At 52.0% G+C, this 20,535-nt stretch overlaps 1 protein-coding gene across 1 annotated transcript in view; it reads left to right on the top strand.

Moving 5' to 3' along the window:
- Positions 1 to 20,535, top strand: part of LOC132383956 (ribosomal protein S6 kinase alpha-5-like) — a 77,386-nt gene that overhangs the window by 32,247 nt on the left and 24,604 nt on the right. Inside the window, exon 11 of the mRNA XM_059955158.1 lies at positions 9,605 to 9,768. Coding sequence (XP_059811141.1) covers positions 9,605 to 9,768 — 164 coding nt within the window. The remainder of the gene's footprint in view (positions 1 to 9,604; positions 9,769 to 20,535) is intronic.

Below are 20,535 nucleotides of genomic sequence, written 5' to 3'. Positions count from 1 at the left end.
GACCCTCACCCTGAATAAACAGTGACTCTGTACAGTTACACAGTGACTGACCCTCACCCTGAATAAACAGTGACTCTGTACAGTTACACAGTGACTGACCCTCACCCTGAATAAACAGTGACCCTGTACAGTTACACAGTGAGTGACCCTCACCCTGAATAAACAGTGACTCTGTACAGTTACACAGTGACTGACCCTCACCCTGAATAAACAGTGACCCTGTACAGTTACACAGTGAGTGACCGTCACCCTGAATGAACAGTGACTCTGTACAGTTACAGTGAGTGACCCTCACCCTGAATAAACAGTGACTCTGTACAGTTACACAGTCACCCTCACGCTGAATAAACAGTGACTCTGTACAGTTACACAGTGAGTCACCGTCACCCTGAATAAACAGTGACTCTGTACAGTTACACAGTGACTGACCCTCACCCTGAATAAACAGTGACTCTGTACAGTTACACAGTGAGTGACCCTCACCCTGAATAAACAGTGACTCTGTACAGTTACACAGTGACCCTCACCCTGAATAAACAGTGACTCTGTACAGTTACACAGTGAGTGACCCTCACCCTGAATAAACAGTGACCCTGTACAGTTACACAGTGAGTGACCCTCACCCTGAATAAACAGTGACCCTGTACAGTTACACAGTGAGAGACCCTCACCCTGAATAAACAGTGACTCTGTACAGTTACACAGTGAGTGACCCTCACCCTGAATAAACAGTGACTCTGTACAGTTACACAGTGACTGACCCTCACCCTGAATAAACAGTGACTCTGTACAGTTACAGTGAGTGACCCTCACCCTGAATAAACAGTGACCCTGTACAGTTACACAGTGAGTGACCCTCACCCTGAATAAACAGTGACCCTGTACAGTTACTCAGTGAGAGACCCTCACCCTGAATAAACAGTAACTCTGTACAGTTACAGTGAGTGACCCTCACCCTGAATAAACAGTGACCCTGTACAGTTACACAGTGAGAGACCCTCACCCTGAATAAACAGTGACTCTGTACAGTTACACAGTGAGTGACCCTCACCCTGAATAAACAGTGACTCTGTACAGTTACACAGTGACCCTCACCCTGAATAAACAGTGACTCTGTACAGTTACACAGTGACCCTCACCCTGAATAAACAGTGACTCTGTACAGTTACACAGTGACCCTCACCCTGAATAAACAGTGACTCTGTACAGTTACACAGTGAGTGACCCTCACCCTGAATAAACAGTGACTCTGTACAGTTACACAGTGAGTGACCCTCACCCTGAATAAACAGTGACTCTGTACAGTTACACAGTGACCCTCACCCTGAATAAACAGTGACTCTGTACAGTTACACAGTGACCCTCACCCTGAATAAACAGTGACTCTGTACAGTTACACAGTGACTGACACTCACCCTGAATAAACAGTGACTCTGTACAGTTACACAGTGAGTGACCCTCACCCTGAATAAACAGTGACTCTGTACAGTTACACAGTGACCCTCACCCTGAATAAACAGTGACCCTGTACAGTTACACAGTGAGTGACCCTCACCCTGAATAAACAGTGACTCTGTAGTTACACAGTGAGTGACCCTCACCCTGAATGAACAGTGACTCTGTACAGTTACACAGTGAGTGACCGTCACCCTGAATAAACAGTGACTCTGTACAGTTACACAGTGACCCTCACCCTGAATAAACAGTGACCCTGTAGAGTTACACAGTGAGATACCCTCACCCTGAATAAACAGTGACTCTGTACAGTTACACAGTGAGTGACCCTCACCCTGAATAAACAGTGACCCTGTACAGTTACACAGTGACCCTCACCCTGAATAAACAGTGACCCTGTACAGTTACACAGTGAGTGACCCTCACCCTGAATAAACAGTGACTCTGTACAGTTACACAGTGACTGACCCTCACCCTGAATAAACAGTGACCCTGTACAGTTACACAGTGAGAGACCCTCACCCTGAATAAACAGTGACTCTGTACAGTTACACAGTGAGTGACCCTCACCCTGAATAAACAGTGACTCTGTACAGTTACACAGTGACCCTCACCTTGAATAAACAGTGACTCTGTACAGTTACACAGTGACCCTCACCCTGAATAAACAGTAACTCTGTACAGTTACACAGTGAGTGACCCTCACCCTGAATAAACAGTGACTCTGTACAGTTACACAGTGAGTGACCGTCACCCTGAATAAACAGTGACTCTGTACAGTTACACAGTGAGTGACCCTCACCCTGAATAAACAGTGACTCTGTACAGTTACACAGTGACCCTCACCCTGAATAAACAGTGACTCTGTACAGTTACACAGTGACCCTCACCCTGAATAAACAGTGACTCTGTACAGTTACACAGTGACCCTCACCCTGAATAAACAGTGACTCTGTACAGTTACACAGTGAGTGACCCTCACCCTGAATAAACAGTGACTCTGTACAGTTACACAGTGACTGACCCTCACCCTGAATAAACAGTGACTCTATACAGTTACACAGTGAGTGACCCTCACCCTGAATAAACAGTGACTCTGTACAGTTACACAGTGAGTGACCCTCACCCTGAATAAACAGTAACTCTGTACAGTTACAGTGAGTGACCCTCACCCTGAATAAACAGTGACTCTGTACAGTTACACAGTGAGTGACCCTCACCCTGAATAAACAGTGACTCTGTACAGTTACACAGTGAGTGACCCTCACCCTGAATAAACAGTGACTCTGTACAGTTACACGGTGACCCTCACCCTGAATAAACAGTGACTCTGTACAGTTACACAGTGAGTGACCCTCACCCTGAATAAACAGTAACTCTGTACAGTTACAGTGAGTGACCCTCACCCTGAATAAACAGTGACTCTGTACAGTTACACAGTGAGTGACCCTCACCCTGAATAAACAGTGACTCTGTACAGTTACACAGTGAGTGACCCTCACCCTGAATAAACAGTGACTCTGTACAGTTACACAGTGACCCTCACCCTGAATAAACAGTGACTCTGTACAGTTACACAGTGAGTGACCCTCACCCTGAATAAACAGTGACTCTGTACAGTTACACAGTGACCCTCACCCTGAATAAACAGTGACTCTGTACAGTTACACAGTGACCCTCACCCTGAATAAACAGTGACTCTGTACAGTTACACAGTGACCCTCACCCTGAATATCAGTGACTCTGTACAGTTACACAGTGAGTGACCCTCACCCTGAATAAACAGTGACTCTGTACAGTTACACAGTGACCCTCACCCTGAATAAACAGTGACCCTGTACAGTTACACAGTGAGTGACCCTCACCCTGAATAAACAGTGACTCTGTACAGTTACACAGTGACCCTCACCCTGAATAAACAGTGACCCTGTACAGTTACACAGTGAGTGACCCTCACCCTGAATAAACAGTGACTCTGTACAGTTACACAGTGAGAGACCCTCACCCTGAATAAACAGTGACTCTGTACAGTTACACAGTGAGTGACCGTCACCCTGAATAAACAGTGACTCTGTACAGTTACACAGTGACTGACCCTCACCCTGAATAAACAGTGACCCTGTACAGTTACACAGTGAGAGACCCTCACCCTGAATAAACAGTGACTCTGTACAGTTACACAGTGAGTGACCCTCACCCTGAATAAACAGTGACTCTGTACAGTTACACAGTGACCCTCACCCTGAATAAACAGTGACTCTGTACAGTTACACAGTGACCCTCACCCTGAATAAACAGTGACTCTGTACAGTTACACAGTGAGTGACCCTCACCCTGAATAAACAGTGACTCTGTACAGTTACACAGTGAGTGACCCTCACCCTGAATAAACAGTGACTCTGTACAGTTACACAGTGACCCTCACCCTGAATAAACAGTGACTCTGTACAGTTACACAGTGAGTGACCCTCACCCTGAATAAACAGTGACTCTGTACAGTTACACAGTGACCCTCACCCTGAATAAACAGTGACTCTGTACAGTTACACAGTGAGTGACCCTCACCCTGAATAAACAGTGACTCTGTACAGTTACACAGTGACCCTCACCCTGAATAAACAGTGACTCTGTACAGTTACACAGTGACCCTCACCCTGAATAAACAGTGACTCTGTACAGTTACACAGTGACCCTCACCCTGAATATCAGTGACTCTGTACTGTTACACAGTGAGTGACCCTCACCCTGAATAAACAGTGACTCTGTACAGTTACACAGTGAGTGACCCTCACCCTGAATAAACAGTGACTCTGTACAGTTACACAGTGACCCTCACCCTGAATAAACAGTGACTCTGTACAGTTACACAGTGAGTGACCCTCACCCTGAATAAACAGTGACTCTGTACAGTTACACAGTGACCCTCACCCTGAATAAACAGTAACTCTGTACAGTTACAGTGACTGACCCTCACCCTGAATAAACAGTGACCCTGTACAGTTACACAGTGAGAGACCCTCACCCTGAATAAACAGTGACTCTGTACAGTTACACAGTGAGTGACCCTCACCCTGAATAAACAGTGACTCTGTACAGTTACACAGTGACCCTCACCCTGAATAAACAGTGACTCTGTACAGTTACACAGTGACCCTCACCCTGAATAAACAGTAACTCTGTACAGTTACACAGTGAGTGACCCTCACCCTGAATAAACAGTGACTCTGTACAGTTACACAGTGAGTGACCGTCACCCTGAATAAACAGTGACTCTGTACAGTTACACAGTGAGTGACCCTCACCCTGAATAAACAGTGACTCTGTACAGTTACACAGTGACCCTCACCCTGAATAAACAGTGACTCTGTACAGTTACACAGTGACCCTCACCCTGAGTAAACAGTGACTCTGTACAGTTACACAGTGACCCTCACCCTGAATAAACAGTGACTCTGTACAGTTACACAGTGAGTGACCCTCACCCTGAATAAACAGTGACTCTGTACAGTTACACAGTGACTGACCCTCACCCTGAATAAACAGTGACTCTATACAGTTACACAGTGAGTGACCCTCACCCTGAATAAACAGTGACTCTGTACAGTTACACAGTGAGTGACCCTCACCCTGAATAAACAGTAACTCTGTACAGTTACAGTGAGTGACCCTCACCCTGAATAAACAGTGACTCTGTACAGTTACACAGTGAGTGACCCTCACCCTGAATAAACAGTGACTCTGTACAGTTACACAGTGAGTGACCCTCACCCTGAATAAACAGTGACTCTGTACAGTTACACAGTGACCCTCACCCTGAATAAACAGTGACTCTGTACAGTTACACAGTGAGTGACCCTCACCCTGAATAAACAGTAACTCTGTACAGTTACAGTGAGTGACCCTCACCCTGAATAAACAGTGACTCTGTACAGTTACACAGTGAGTGACCCTCTCCCTGAATAAACAGTGACTCTGTACAGTTACACAGTGAGTGACCCTCACCCTGAATAAACAGTGACTCTGTACAGTTACACAGTGACCCTCACCCTGAATAAACAGTGACTCTGTACAGTTACACAGTGAGTGACCCTCACCCTGAATAAACAGTGACTCTGTACAGTTACACAGTGACCCTCACCCTGAATAAACAGTGACTCTGTAGTTACACAGTGACCCTCACCCTGAATAAACAGTGACTCTGTACAGTTACACAGTGACCCTCACCCTGAATATCAGTGACTCTGTACAGTTACACAGTGAGTGACCCTCACCCTGAATAAACAGTGACTCTGTACAGTTACACAGTGACCCTCACCCTGAATAAACAGTGACCCTGTACAGTTACACAGTGAGTGACCCTCACCCTGAATAAACAGTGACTCTGTACAGTTACACAGTGACCCTCACCCTGAATAAACAGTGACCCTGTACAGTTACACAGTGAGTGACCCTCACCCTGAATAAACAGTGACTCTGTACAGTTACACAGTGAGAGACCCTCACCCTGAATAAACAGTGACTCTGTACAGTTACACAGTGAGTGACCGTCACCCTGAATAAACAGTGACTCTGTACAGTTACACAGTGACTGACCCTCACCCTGAATAAACAGTGACCCTGTACAGTTACACAGTGAGAGACCCTCACCCTGAATAAACAGTGACTCTGTACAGTTACACAGTGAGTGACCCTCACCCTGAATAAACAGTGACTCTGTACAGTTACACAGTGACCCTCACCCTGAATAAACAGTGACTCTGTACAGTTACACAGTGACCCTCACCCTGAATAAACAGTGACTCTGTACAGTTACACAGTGTGACCCTCACCCTGAATAAACAGTGACTCTGTACAGTTACACAGTGAGTGACCCTCACCCTGAATAAACAGTGACTCTGTACAGTTACACAGTGACCCTCACCCTGAATAAACAGTGACTCTGTACAGTTACACAGTGAGTGACCCTCACCCTGAATAAACAGTGACTCTGTACAGTTACACAGTGAGTGACCCTCACCCTGAATAAACAGTGACTCTGTACAGTTACACAGTGAGTGACCCTCACCCTGAATAAACAGTGACTCTGTACAGTTACACAGTGAGTGACCCTCACCCTGAATAAACAGTGACTCTGTACAGTTACACAGTGACCCTCACCCTGAATAAACAGTGACTCTGTACAGTTACACAGTGACCCTCACCCTGAATATCAGTGACTCTGTACAGTTACACAGTGAGTGACCCTCACCCTGAATAAACAGTGACTCTGTACAGTTACACAGTGTCTGACCCTCACCCTGAATAAACAGTAACTCTGTACAGTTACACAGTGAGTGACCCTCACCCTGAATAAACAGTAACTCTGTACAGTTACAGTGAGTGACCCTCACCCTGAATAAACAGTGACTCTGTACAGTTACACAGTCACCCTCACCCTGAATAAACAGTAACTCTGTACAGTTACAGTGAGTGACCCTCACCCTGAATAAACAGTGACTCTGTACAGTTACACAGTGAGTGACCCTCACCCTGAATAAACAGTGACTCTGTACAGTTACACAGTGAGTGACCCTCACCCTGAATAAACAGTGACTCTGTACAGTTACACAGTGACCCTCACCCTGAATAAACAGTGACTCTGTACAGTTACACAGTGACCCTCACCCTGAATATCAGTGACTCTGTACAGTTACACAGTGAGTGACCCTCACCCTGAATAAACAGTGACTCTGTACAGTTACACAGTGACCCTCACCCTGAATATCAGTGACTCTGTACAGTTACACAGTGAGTGACCCTCACCCTGAATAAACAGTGACTCTGTACAGTTACACAGTGAGTGACCCTCACCCTGAATAAACAGTGACTCTGTACAGTTACACAGTGACTGACCCTCACCCTGAATAAACAGTCTCCGCAATATGTTGCTGTTCTCCCAATAAGAAATCCCACAATCTGACTGTAAGTCCAGCAGACGTCCAGTGCTGAACGCCCTGCGTACTCTGGAAGGCAGGGACCCCGTGGAAACCGCTGGTTGTTGTCTCCGAGAATCTGTCTGGGCTATTTGGCCGACAGCCTCATTGCCAGTTCTCAGCAGCAAACCTCAAGACCTCTCTTGGCTTGTCCTTCCACTCGAACCATATCCCCGACACCCGCTCCCTCGGGAACGGCTGGGGAGTGGAGGAGTGGAGGATGCTGGCTGCCGATTTGAAAAGCGGCCACGGAGAAAGATGCCAGGGGACAGCCGACCAACCGAGGGCTCCCGATCTTCAGCGATTTGTGCGGGTCACAGCCCGACTTGGGAGTCCTCGTGCAGGTTAACTTGCAGGCTGACTCTGTGGTGAGGAAGGCATATGTCAGCATCCAGTTCAGGAGGACCAGGATATAAATCAGTGATGTGGAAGGGTGTTAACTGGGTGAAACGTGGCGTGCTCCGCCAGCATATCGGGATGCCCGTCGACGAATGGCACTTGGCATTTTCTAAGCGTCAGAGTGCGTGCCACAGGACGCAGCCACCTTTAGGGCGACCTCGGCCTGGGCTCCTCGTCCCCTCTAACGGTGGAAGGATGTATCACCCCGGGCGAGTCACGTGCGTGGGAATTCCCTCTCCAAGTTTACTACGGGAAGCGCGCTCGGTTCTGTCGGAAGGGTGTGGAAGCTTTCAAGAGGGTGCGGAGGGGATTTCCTTTCTCCCCCCGCGGGACGCTGTCCGGACCGGCGAGCAGGCCGAGCGAGCCACCGTTTATCTCGTTGGAGTGACGGAGGATGAGGGATGGGTTGACAGAGCTGCCCACAGTTACTACCGGCATCGATAGAGTGGACTGCCTTCTTGCCCAGGGTGAAAGTATGTCGGACTACGGGCTCCTCTTGTCCCACCCTCGGGGTGGGGGAACAACAGCTTGTATCCCACCTGAATATCGATTTCTCTTCTCTCTACTCCCCACTCTGACCCTGTACCTCTACTCACTGCCCCCCGGGTCCCCTGTCCTCTCCTACCAGATTCCTTCCTCTCCAGCCCTCCCACCTGGCTTCACCCATCGCTGTCCAGCCGGCCTCCTTCCCCTCCCTCCCACCTTTTCATTCCGGCATCTTCCCCCTTCCTTCTCGGTCCCGACGAAGGGTCTCGGCTCCAAACATCGACTGTCCATCCACGCTGCTGAGATAGAAACATGGAAACATAGAAACCCTACAGCACAATACAGGCCCTTCGGCCCACAATGTTGTGCTGAACACGTCCTCACCTTAGAAATTACTAGGCTTACCCATCGCCCTCTATTTTTCTGAGCTCCATGTGCCTATTCTAAAAGTCTCTTAAAAGTCCCTATCGTATCCGCCTCCACCACCGTTGCCAGCAGCCCATTCCACGCACTCACCACTCTCTGAGTAAAAAACTTACCCCTGACATCTCCTCTGTACCTACTCCCCAGCACCTTAAACCTGTGCCCCCTCGTGCTAGCCATTTCAGCCCTGGGAAAAAGCCTCTGACTATCCACACGATCAATGTCTCTCCTCATCTCGTACACCTCTATCAGGTCACCTCTCATCCTCCGTCGCTCCAAGGAGAAAAGGCCGAGTTTACTCAACCTATTCTCATAGACTTTCCGGCAATTTGTGTGTGCTACTTTGAATGTGATTGGAGGGACGTTTTGCGGAGAGAGGTCGGAGGTAATTTTGTTTTTACACAGAGAGCCGTGGGTGTGTGGAATGCCCTCCCAGGGATGGTGGTGGAGGCAGATATATCAGGGATATTGTAGATAAGCACATGACTGAGAGGGTTATGTTGGAGGGAAGGGCAAAACGGTAGGGTAAAGGATCGGACAATACCGTGAGCCGCAGGCCCTGTTGTACACTGCCATTTAATGTGTGGTGTTTATGAAGGTAATAATGACCATTTCTTCATTTGTATTTTTTAATCAGAATAGGTTACTTATCAAATATTATGAATAAAACTGGGATTGAGCTATCCGCACTGTGCTTGTGGAGGGTGTGGGGGGGGCGGTGTCTGCCCGCGCTGGGTCAGGGAGGGGTGTGTTGTTGCTGGTGTGGGAACCTCTCCACGGGGAGGTGTGACCCCCCCCCCCCCCCCCACTGGCCGCTGTGGACCCGAGGGAGCCTCGCTCTGACCCTGCGCTCTACCCCCACCTCCCAGGCCTGCTGACAGTCGAGCCCTCCAAGAGGCTGAAGATGTCGGACCTGCGGCGGAATGACTGGCTGCAGAACGGGAGTCAGCTTTCCTCGGTGCCGCTGATGACGCCGGACATCCTGGGCTCCACGGGACCCTCCGTCAACACCTACTTCAAGGCCACCTTCCTGGTAGGTGGGGCGGAACACACCCCTCACCGTCGGCTCCTGCAGAACCTCCACCCTGTTCTAATCCCTCATCTCCTCCAGAACCTCCCCTCCCAATCCCTCACCTCCTCCAGAACCTCGACCCTCTACTAAATCCTCATGTCCTCCAGAACCTCCCCTCCCAATCCTTCATCTCCTCCAGAACCTCCCCTCCCAATCCCTCACCTCCTCCAGAACCTCCCCTCCCAATCCCTCATCTCCTCCAGAACCTCCCCTCCTAATCCCTCACCTCCTCCAGAACCTCCACCCTGTTCTAATCCCTCATCTCCTCCAGAACCTCCCCTCCCAATCCCTCACCTCCTACAGAACCTCCCCTCCCAATCCCTCACCTCCTCCAGAACCTCCACCCTCTACTAAACCCTCATCTCCTGCAGAACCTCCACCCTGTACTAATCCCTCATCTCCACCAGAACCTCCCCTCCCAATCCCTCACCTCCTACAGAACCTCCACCCTCTACTAAACCCTCATCTCCTCCAGAACCTCCCCTCCCAATCCCTCACCTCCTCCAGAACCTCCACCCTCTACTAAATCCTCATCTCCTCCAGAACCTCCCCTCCCAATCCTTCACCTCCTCCAGAACCTCCACTCTTTCCAAATCCCTCATCTCCTCCAGAACCTCCCCTCCCAATCCCTCATCTCCTCCAGAACCTCCCCTCCTAAACCCTCACCTCCTCCAGAACCTCCACCCTCTCCTAAACCCTCATCTCCTCCAGAACCTCCACTCTTTCCAAATCCCTCATCTCCTCCAGAACCTTCCATCCCAATCCCTCATCTCCTCCAGAACCTCCCCTCCTAATCCCTCACCTCCTCCAGAACCTCCACCCTCTAGTAAATCCTCATCTCCTCCAGAACCTCCTCTCCTAAACCCTCATCTCCTCCAGAACCTCCCCTCCCAATCCCTCATCTCCTCCAGAACCTCCCCTCCTAAACCCTCACCTCCTCCAGAACCTCCACCCTCTCCTAAACCCTCATCTCCTCCAGAACCTCCACCCTTTCCAAATCCCTCACCTCCTCCAGAACCTCCACCCTCCTAAACCCTCATCTCCTCCAGAACCTCCCCTCCTAAACCCTCATCTCCTCCAGAACCACCCCTCCTAAACCCTCCCCTCCTCCAGAACCTCCACCCTCTACTAAATCCTCATCTCCTCCAGAACCTCCCCTCCTAAACCCTCATCTCCTCCAGAACCTCCCCTCCTAAATCCTCACCTCCTCCAGAACCTCCACCCTCTCCTAAACCCTCATCTCCTCCAGAACCTCCCCTCCCAATCCCTCATCTCCTCCAGAACCTCCCCTCCTAAACCCTCACCTCCTCCAGAACCTCCACCCTCTCCTAAACCCTCATCTCCTCCAGAACCTCCACTCTTTCCAAATCCCTCATCTCCTCCAGAACCTCCCCTCCCAATCCCTCATCTCCTCCAGAACCTCCCCTCCTAATCCCTCACCTCCTCCAGAACCTCCACCCTGTTCTAATCCCTCATCTCCTCCAGAACCTCCCCTCCCAATCCCTCACCTCCTACAGAACCTCCACTCCCAATCCCTCACCTCCTCCAGAACCTCCACCCTCTACTAAACCCTCATCTCCTGCAGAACCTCCACCCTGTACTAATCCCTCATCTCCACCAGAACCTCCCCTCCCAATCCCTCACCTCCTACAGAACCTCCACCCTCTACTAAACCCTCATCTCCTCCAGAACCTCCCCTCCCAATCCCTCACCTCCTCCAGAACCTCCACCCTCTACTAAATCCTCATCTCCTCCAGAACCTCCCCTCCCAATCCTTCACCTCCTCCAGAACCTCCCCTCCCAATCCCTCACCTCCTCCAGAACCTCCCCTCCCAAACCCTCACCTCCTCCAGAACCTCGACCCTCTACATAAACCTCATCTCCTCCCGAACCTCCCCTCCTAATCCCTCACCTCCTCCAGAACCTCCACCCTCTAGTAAATCCTCATCTCCTCCAGAACATCCCCTCCTAAACCCTCACCTCCTCCAGAACCTCCACCCTCTCCTAAACCCTCATCTCCTCCAGAACCTCCCCTCCCAATCCCTCATCTCCTCCAGAATCTCCCCTCCTAAACCCTCACCTCCTCCAGAACCTCCACCCTCTCCTAAACCCTCATCTCCTCCAGAACCTCCACCCTTTCCAAATCCCACACCTCCTCCAGAACCTCCACCCTCTCCTAAACCCTCATCTGCTCCAGAACCTCCCCTCCTAAACCCTCATCTCCTCCAGAACCTCCCCTCCTAAACCCTCATCTCCTCCAGAACCACCCCTCCTAAACCCTCCCCTCCTCCAGAACCTCCACCCTCTACTAAATCCTCATCTCCTCCAGAACCTCCCCTCCTAAACCCTCATCTCCTCCAGAACCTCCACCCTCTCCCAAACCCTCATCTCCTCCAGAACCTCCACTCATTCCAAATCCCTCATCTCCTCCAGAACCTCCCCTCCCAATCCCTCACCTCCTCCAGAACCTCCACCCTCTAGTAAATCCTCATCTCCTCCAGAACCTCCTCTCCTAAACCCTCATCTCCTCCAGAACCTCCCCTCCCAATCCCTCATCTCCTCCAGAACCTCCCCTCCTAAACCCTCACCTCCTCCAGAACCTCCACCCTCTCCTAAACCCTCATCTCCTCCAGAACCTCCACCCTTTCCAAATCCCTCACCTCCTCCAGAACCTCCACCCTCCTAAACCCTCATCTCCTCCAGAACCTCCCCTCCTAAACCCTCATCTCCTCCAGAACCACCCCTCCTAAACCCTCCCCTCCTCCAGAACCTCCACCCTCTACTAAATCCTCATCTCCTCCAGAACCTCCCCTCCTAAACCCTCATCTCCTCCAGAACCTCCCCTCCTAAATCCTCACCTCCTCCAGAACCTCCACCCTCTCCTAAACCCTCATCTCCTCCAGAACCTCCCCTCCCAATCCCTCATCTCCTCCAGAACCTCCCCTCCTAAACCCTCACCTCCTCCAGAACCTCCACCCTCTCCTAAACCCTCATCTCCTCCAGAACCTCCACTCTTTCCAAATCCCTCATCTCCTCCAGAACCTTCCATCCCAATCCCTCATCTCCTCCAGAACCTCCCCTCCTAAACCCTCATCTCCTCCAGAACCTCCCCTCCTAAACCCTCATCTCCTCCAGAACCTCACCTCCTCCAGAACCTCCACCCTTTCCTAAACCCTCATCTCCTCCAGAACCTCCCCTCCTAATCCCTCACCTCCTCCAGAACCTCCACCCTCTCCTAAACCCTCATCTCCTCCAGAACCTCCACCCTCTCCTAAACCCTCATCTCCTCCAGAACCTCAACCCTTTCCTAAACCCTCAACTCCTCCAGAACCTCCACTCCTAAACCCTCAACTCCTCCAGAACCTCCACCCTTTCCAAATCCCTCATCTCCTCCAGGTACCTCCCCTCCTAATCCCTCACCTCCTCCAGAACCTCCACCCTCTAGTAAATCCTCATCTCCTCCAGAACCTCCTCTCCTAAACCCTCATCTCCTCCAGAACCTCCCCTCCCAATCCCTCATCTCCTCCAGAACCTCCCCTCCTAAACCCTCACCTCCTCCAGAACCTCCACCCTCTCCTAAACCCTCATCTCCTCCAGAACCTCCACCCTTTCCAAATCCCTCACCTCCTCCAGAACCTCCACCCTCCTAAACCCTCATCTCCTCCAGAACCTCCCCTCCTAAACCCTCATCTCCTCCAGAACCACCCCTCCTAAACCCTCCCCTCCTCCAGTACCTCCACCCTCTACTAAATCCTCATCTCCTCCAGAACCTCCCCTCCTAAACCCTCATCTCCTCCAGAACCTCCCCTCCTAAATCCTCACCTCCTCCAGAACCTCCACCCTCTCCTAAACCCTCATCTCCTCCAGAACCTCCCCTCCCAATCCCTCATCTCCTCCAGAACCTCCCCTCCTAAACCCTCACCTCCTCCAGAACCTCCACCCTCTCCTAAACCCTCATCTCCTCCAGAACCTCCACTCTTTCCAAATCCCTCATCTCCTCCAGAACCTCCCCTCCCAATCCCTCATCTCCTCCAGAACCTCCCCTCCTCCAGAACCTCCACCCTTTCCTAAACCCTCATCTCCTCCAGAACCTCCCCTCCTAATCCCTCACCTCCTCCAGAACCTCCACCCTCTCCTAAACCCTCATCTCCTCCAGAACCTCCACCCTCTCCTAAACCCTCATCTCCGCCAGAACCTCAACCCTTTCCTAAACCCTCATCTCCTCCAGAACCTCCTCTCCTAAACCCTCAACTCCTCCAGAACCTCCACCCTTTCCAAATCCCTCATCTCCTCCAGGTACCTCCCCTCCTAATCCCTCACCTCCTCCAGAACCTCCACCCTCTAGTAAATCCTCATCTCCTCCAGAACCTCCTCTCCTAAACCCTCATCTCCTCCAGAACCTCCCCTCCCAATCCCTCAGCTCCTCCAGAACCTCCCCTCCTAAACCCTCACCTCCTCCAGAACCTCCACCCTCTCCTAAACCCTCATCTCCTCCAGAACCTCCACCCTTTCCAAATCCCTCACCTCCTCCAGAACCTCCACCCTCCTAAACCCTCATCTCCTCCAGAACCTCCCCTCCTAAACCCTCATCTCCTCCAGAACCACCCCTCCTAAACCCTCCCCTCCTCCAGAACCTCCACCCTCTACTAAATCCTCATCTCCTCCAGAACCTCCCCTCCTAAACCCTCATCTCCTCCAGAACCTCCACCCTCTCCCAAACCCTCATCTCCTCCAGAACCTCCACTCATTCCAAATCCCTCATCTCCTCCAGAACCTCCCCTCCCAATCCCTCACCTCCTCCAGAACCTCCACCCTCTAGTAAATCCTCATCTCCTCCAGAACCTCCTCTCCTAAACCCTCATCTCCTCCAGAACCTCCCCTCCTAAACCCTCACCTCCTCCAGAACCTCCACCCTCTCCTAAACCCTCATCTCCTCCAGAACCTCCACCCTTTCCAAATCCCTCACCTCCTCCAGAACCTCCACCCTCCTAAACCCTCATCTCCTCCAGAACCTCCCCTCCAAAACCCTCATCTCCTCCAGAACCACCCCTCCTAAACCCTCCCCTCCTCCAGAACCTCCACCCTCTACTAAATCCTCATCTCCTCCAGAACCTCCCCTCCTAAACCCTCATCTCCTCCAGAACCTCCCCTCCTAAACCCTCATCTCCTCCAGAACCTCACCTCCTCCAGAACCTCCACCCTTTCCTAAACCCTCATCTCCTCCAGAAACTCCCCTCCTAATCCCTCACCTCCTCCAGAACCTCCACCCTCCTAAACCCTCATCTCCTCCAGAACCTCCCCTCCTAAACCCTCATCTCCTCCAGAACCACCCCTCCTAAACCCTCCCCTCCTCCAGAACCTCCACCCTCTACTAAATCCTCATCTCCTCCAGAACCTCCCCTCCTAAACTCTCATCTCCTCCAGAACCTCCACCCTCTCCCAAACCCTCATCTCCTCCAGAACCTCCACTCATTCCAAATCCCTCATCTCCTCCAGAACCTCCCCTCCCAATCCCTCATCTCCTCCAGAACCTCCCCTCCTCCAGAACCTCCACCCTTTCCTAAACCCTCGTCTCCTCCAGAACCTCCCCTCCTAATCCCTCACCTCCTACAGAACCTCCCCTCCTAATCCCTCATCTCCTCCAGAACCTCCACCCTTTCCAAATCCCTCATCTCCTCCAGAATCTCCCCTCCTAATCCCTCATCTCCTCCAGAACCTCCACCCTTTCCAAATCCCTCCAGAACCTCCCCTCCTAATCCCTCATCTCCTCCAGAACCTCCACCCTCTCCTAAACCCTCATCTCCTCCAGAACCTCCCCTCCTAAACCCTCACCTCCTCCAGAACCTCCACCCTTTCCTAAACCCTCATCTCCTCCAGAACCTCCCCTCCCAATCCCTCATCTCCTCCAGAACCTCCACCCTTTCCAAATCCCTCATCTCCTCCAGGTACCTCCTCTCCTAAACCCTCATCTCCCCCAGAACCTCCCCTCCTAATCCCTCAACTCCTGCAGAACCTCCACTCTCTAGTAAATCCGCATCTCCTCCAGAACCTCTTCTCCTAAACCCTCATCTCCTCCAGAACCTCCCCTCCCAATCCCTCATCTCCTCCAGAACCTCCCCTCCTAAACCCTCACCTCCTCCAGAACCTCCACCCTCTCCTAAACCCTCATCTCCTCCAGAACCTCCACCCTTTCCAAATCCCTCACCTCCTCCAGAACCTCCACCCTCCTAAACCCTCATCTCCTCCAGAACCTCCCCTCCTAAACCCTCATCTCCTCCAGAACCACCCCTCCTAAACCCTCCCCTCCTCCAGAACCTCCACCCTCTACTAAATCCTCATCTCCTCCAGAACCTCCCCTCCTAAACCCTCATCTCCTCCAGAACCTCCCCTCCTAAACCCTCATCTCCTCCAGAACCTCACCTCCTCCAGAACCTCCACCCTTTCCTAAACCCTCATCTCCTCCAGAACCTCCCCTCCTAATCCCTCACCTCCTCCAGAACCTCCACCCTCTCCTAAACCCTCATCTCCTCCAGAACCTCCACCCTCTCCTAAACCCTCATCTCCTCCAGAACCTCAACCCTTTCCTAAACCCTCATCTCCTCCAGAACCTCCTCTCCTAAACCCTCAACTCCTCCAGAACCTCCACCCTTTCCAAATCCCTCATCTCCTCCAGGTACCTCCTCTCCTAAACCCTCATCTCCCCCAGAACCTCCCCTCCTAATCCCTCATCTCCTGCAGAACCTCCACCCTTTCCTAAACTCTCACCTCCTCCAGAACTTCCACCCTCTACTAAACCCTCATCTCCTCCAGAACCTCCACCCTTTCCTAAACCCTCACCTCCTCCAGAACATCCCCTCCTAATCCCTCATCTCCTCCAGAACCTCCACCCTTTCCAAATCCCTCATCTCCTCCAGAAACTCCCCACCTAATCCCTCATCTCCTCCAGAACCTCCCCTCCTAATCCCACACCTCCTCCAGAAACTCCCATCCTAATCCCTCACCTCCTCCAGAACCTCGACCCTCTACTAATCCCTCATCTCCTTCAGATCCTCCACCCGTTCCTAAACCCTCATCTCCTCCAGAACCTCCACCCTTTCCTAAACTCTCACCTCCTCCAGAACCTCCCCTCCTAATCCCTCATCTCCTCCAAACCTCCACCCTTTCCAAATCCCTCATCTCCTCCAGAATCTCACCTCCTAATCCCTCATCTCCTCCAGAACCTCCACCCTTTCCAAATCCCTCCAGAACCTCCCCACCTAAACCCTCATCTCCTCCAGAACCTCTACCCTTTCCTAAACCCTCATCTCCTCCAGAACCTCCTCTCCTAAACCCTCATCTCCTCCAGAACCTCCATCCTTTCCAAATCCCTCATCTCCTCCAGGTACCTCCTCTCCTAAACCCTCATCTCCCCCAGAACCTCCCCTCCTAATCCCTCATCTCCTGCAGAACCTCCACCCTTTCCTAAACTCTCACCTTCTCCAGAACTTCCACCCTCTACTAAACCCTCATCTCCTCCAGAACCTCCACCTTTTCCTTAACCCTCACCTCCTCCAGAACCTCCCCTCCTAATCCCTCATCTCCTCCAGAACCTCCACCCTTTCCAAATCCCTCATCTCCTCCAGAATCTCCCCACCTAATCCCTCATCTCCTCCAGAACCTCCCCTCCTAATCCCTCACCTCCTCCAGAAACTCCCCTCCTAATCCCACAACTCCTCCAGAACCTCGACCCTCTACTAATCCCTCATCTCCTCCAGAACCTCCCCTCCTAAACCCTCATCTCCTCCAGAACCTCCCCTCCTAATCCCTCATCTCCTCCAGAACCACCACCCTCTCCTAAACCCTCATCTCCTCCAGAACCTCCCCACATAAACCCTCATCTCCTCCAGAACCTCCACCCTTTCCTAAACCCTCATCTCCTCCAGAACCTCCTTTCCTAAACCCTCATCTCCTCCAGAACCTCCACCCTTTCCAAATCCCTCATCTCCTCCAGCTACCTCCTCTCCTAAACCCTCATCTCCCCCAGAACCTCCCCTCCTAATCCCTCACCTCCTCCAGAAATTTCCATCCTAATCCCTCACCTCCTCCAGAACCTCGACCCTCTACTAATCCCTCATCTCCTCCAGAACCTCCACCCGTTCCTAAACCCTCATCTCCTCCAGAACCTCCACCCTTTCCTAAACCCTCACCTCCTCCAGAACCTCCCCTCCTAATCCCTCATCTCCTCCAGAACCTCCACCCTTTCCAAATCCCTCATCTCCTCCAGAATCTCCCCTCCTAATCCCTCATCTCCTCCAGAACCTCCACCCTTTCCAAATCCCTCCAGAACCTCCCCTCCTAATCCCTCATCTCCTCCAGAACCTCCACCCTCTCCTAAACCCTCATCTCCTCCAGAACCTCCCCTCCTAAACCCTCACCTCCTCCAGAACCTCCACCCTTTCCTAAACCCTCATCTCCTCCAGAACCTCCCCTCCCAATCCCTCATCTCCTCCAGAACCTCCCCTCCTAATCCCTCATCTCCTCCAGAACCACCACCCTCTCCTAAACCCTCATCTCCTCCAGAACCTCCCCACCTAAACCCTCATCTCCTCCAGAACCTCCACCCTTTCCTAAACCCTCATCTCCTCCAGAACCTCCTCTCCTAAACCCTCATCTCCTCCAGAACCTCCACCCTTTCCAAATCCCTCATCTCCTCCAGGTACCTCCTCTCCTAAACCCTCATCTCCCCCAAAACCTCCCCTCCTAATCCCTCATCTCCTCCAGGTACCTCCTCTCCTAAACCCTCATCTCCCCCAGAACCTCCCCTCCTAATCCCTCATCTCCTCCAGAACCTCCACCCTCTCCTAAACCCTCATCTCCTCCAGAACCTCCCCTCCTAAACCCTCACCTCCTCCAGAACCTCCACCCTTTCCTAAACCCTCATCTCCTCCAGAACCTCCCCTCCCAATCCCTCATCTCCTCCAGAACCTCCCCTCCTAATCCCTCATCTCCTCCAGAACCACCACCCTCTCCTAAACCCTCATCTCCTCCAGAACCTCCCCACCTAAACCCTCATCTCCTCCAGAACCTCCACCCTTTCCTAAACCCTCATCTCCTCCAGAACCTCCTCTCCTAAACCCTCATCTCCTCCAGAACCTCCACCCTTTCCAAATCCCTCATCTCCTCCAGGTACCTCCTCTCCTAAACCCTCATCTCCCCCAAAACCTCCCCTCCTAATCCCTCATCTCCTCCAGGTACCTCCTCTCCTAAACCCTCATCTCCCCCAGAACATCCCCTCCTAATCCCTCATCTCCTGCAGAACCTCCACCCTTTCCTAATCTCTCACCTCCTCCAGAACTTCCACCCTCTACTAAACCCTCATCTCCTCCAGAACCTCCACCCTTTCCTAAACCCTCACCTCCTCCAGAACCTCCCCTCCTAATCCCTCATCTCCTCCAGAACCTCCACCCTTTCCAAATCCCTCATCTCCTCCAGAATCTCCCCACCTAATCCCTCATCTCCTCCAGAACCTCCCCTCCTAATCCCTCACCTCCTCCAGAAACTCCCCTCCTAATCCCACAACTCCTCCAGAACCTCGACCCTCTACTAATCCCTCATCTCCTCCAGAAGCTCCACCCTTTCCAAATCCCTCCAGAACCTCCCCTCCTAAACCCTCATCTCCTCCAGAACCTCCACCCTTTCCAAATCCCTCACCTCCTCCAGAACCTCCACCCTCTCCTAAACCCTCATCTGCTCCAGAACCTCCCCTCCTAAACCCTCATCTCCTCCAGAACCTCCCCTCCTAAACCCTCACCTCCTCCAGAACCTCCACCCTCTCCTAAACCCTCATCTCCTCCAGAACCTCCACCCTTTCCAAATCCCTCACCTCCTCCAGAACCTCCACCCTCTCCTAAACCCTCATCTGCTCCAGAACCTCCCCTCCTAAACCCTCATCTCCTCCAGAACCTCCCCTCCTAAACCCTCATCTCCTCCAGAACCTCCCCTCCTAAACCCTCATCTCCTCCAGAACCTCCCCTCCTAAACCCTCACCTCCTCCAGAACCTCCCCTCCCAATCCCTCATCTCCTCCAGAACCTCCACCCTCTCCTAAACCCTCCTCTCCTCCATAACCTCCACCCTTTCCAAATCCCTCATCTCCTCCAGAACCTCCCCTCCTAATCCCTCATCTCATCCACAACCTCCACGCTTTCCAAATCCCTCATCTCCTCCAGAACCTCCCCTCCTAATCCCTCACCTCCTCCAGAACCTCCACCCTCTACTAAATCCTCATCTCCTCCAGAACCTCCCCTCCTAAACCGTCATCTCCTCCAGAACCTCCCCTCCTAAATCCTCACCTCCTCCAGAACCTCCACCCTCTCCTAAACCCTCATCTCCTCTAGAACCTCCACCCTCTCCTAAACCCTCATCTCCTCCAGAACCTCCACTCTTTCCAAATCCCTCATCTCCTCCAGAACCTCCCCTCCCAATCCCTCATCTCCTCCAGAACCTCCCGTCCTAAACCCTCATTTCCTCCAGAACCTCCCCTCCTAAACCCTCATCTCCTCCAGAACCTCACCTCCTCCAGAACCTCCACCCTTTCCTAAACCCTCATCTCCTCCAGAACCTCCCCTCCTAATCCCTCATCTCCTGCAGAAGCTCCACCCTTTCCTAAACTCTCACCTGCTCCAGAACTTCCACCCTCTACTAAACCCTCATCTCCTCCAGAACCTCCACCCTTTCCTAAACCCTCACC

Source organism: Hypanus sabinus, chromosome 31 (assembly GCF_030144855.1).
Source record: "Hypanus sabinus isolate sHypSab1 chromosome 31, sHypSab1.hap1, whole genome shotgun sequence".
Lineage (NCBI taxonomy): Eukaryota > Metazoa > Chordata > Chondrichthyes > Myliobatiformes > Dasyatidae > Hypanus > Hypanus sabinus.
Note: the sequence above shows the minus strand (reverse complement) of the source record. Positions and strands in the feature narration are given on the sequence as shown.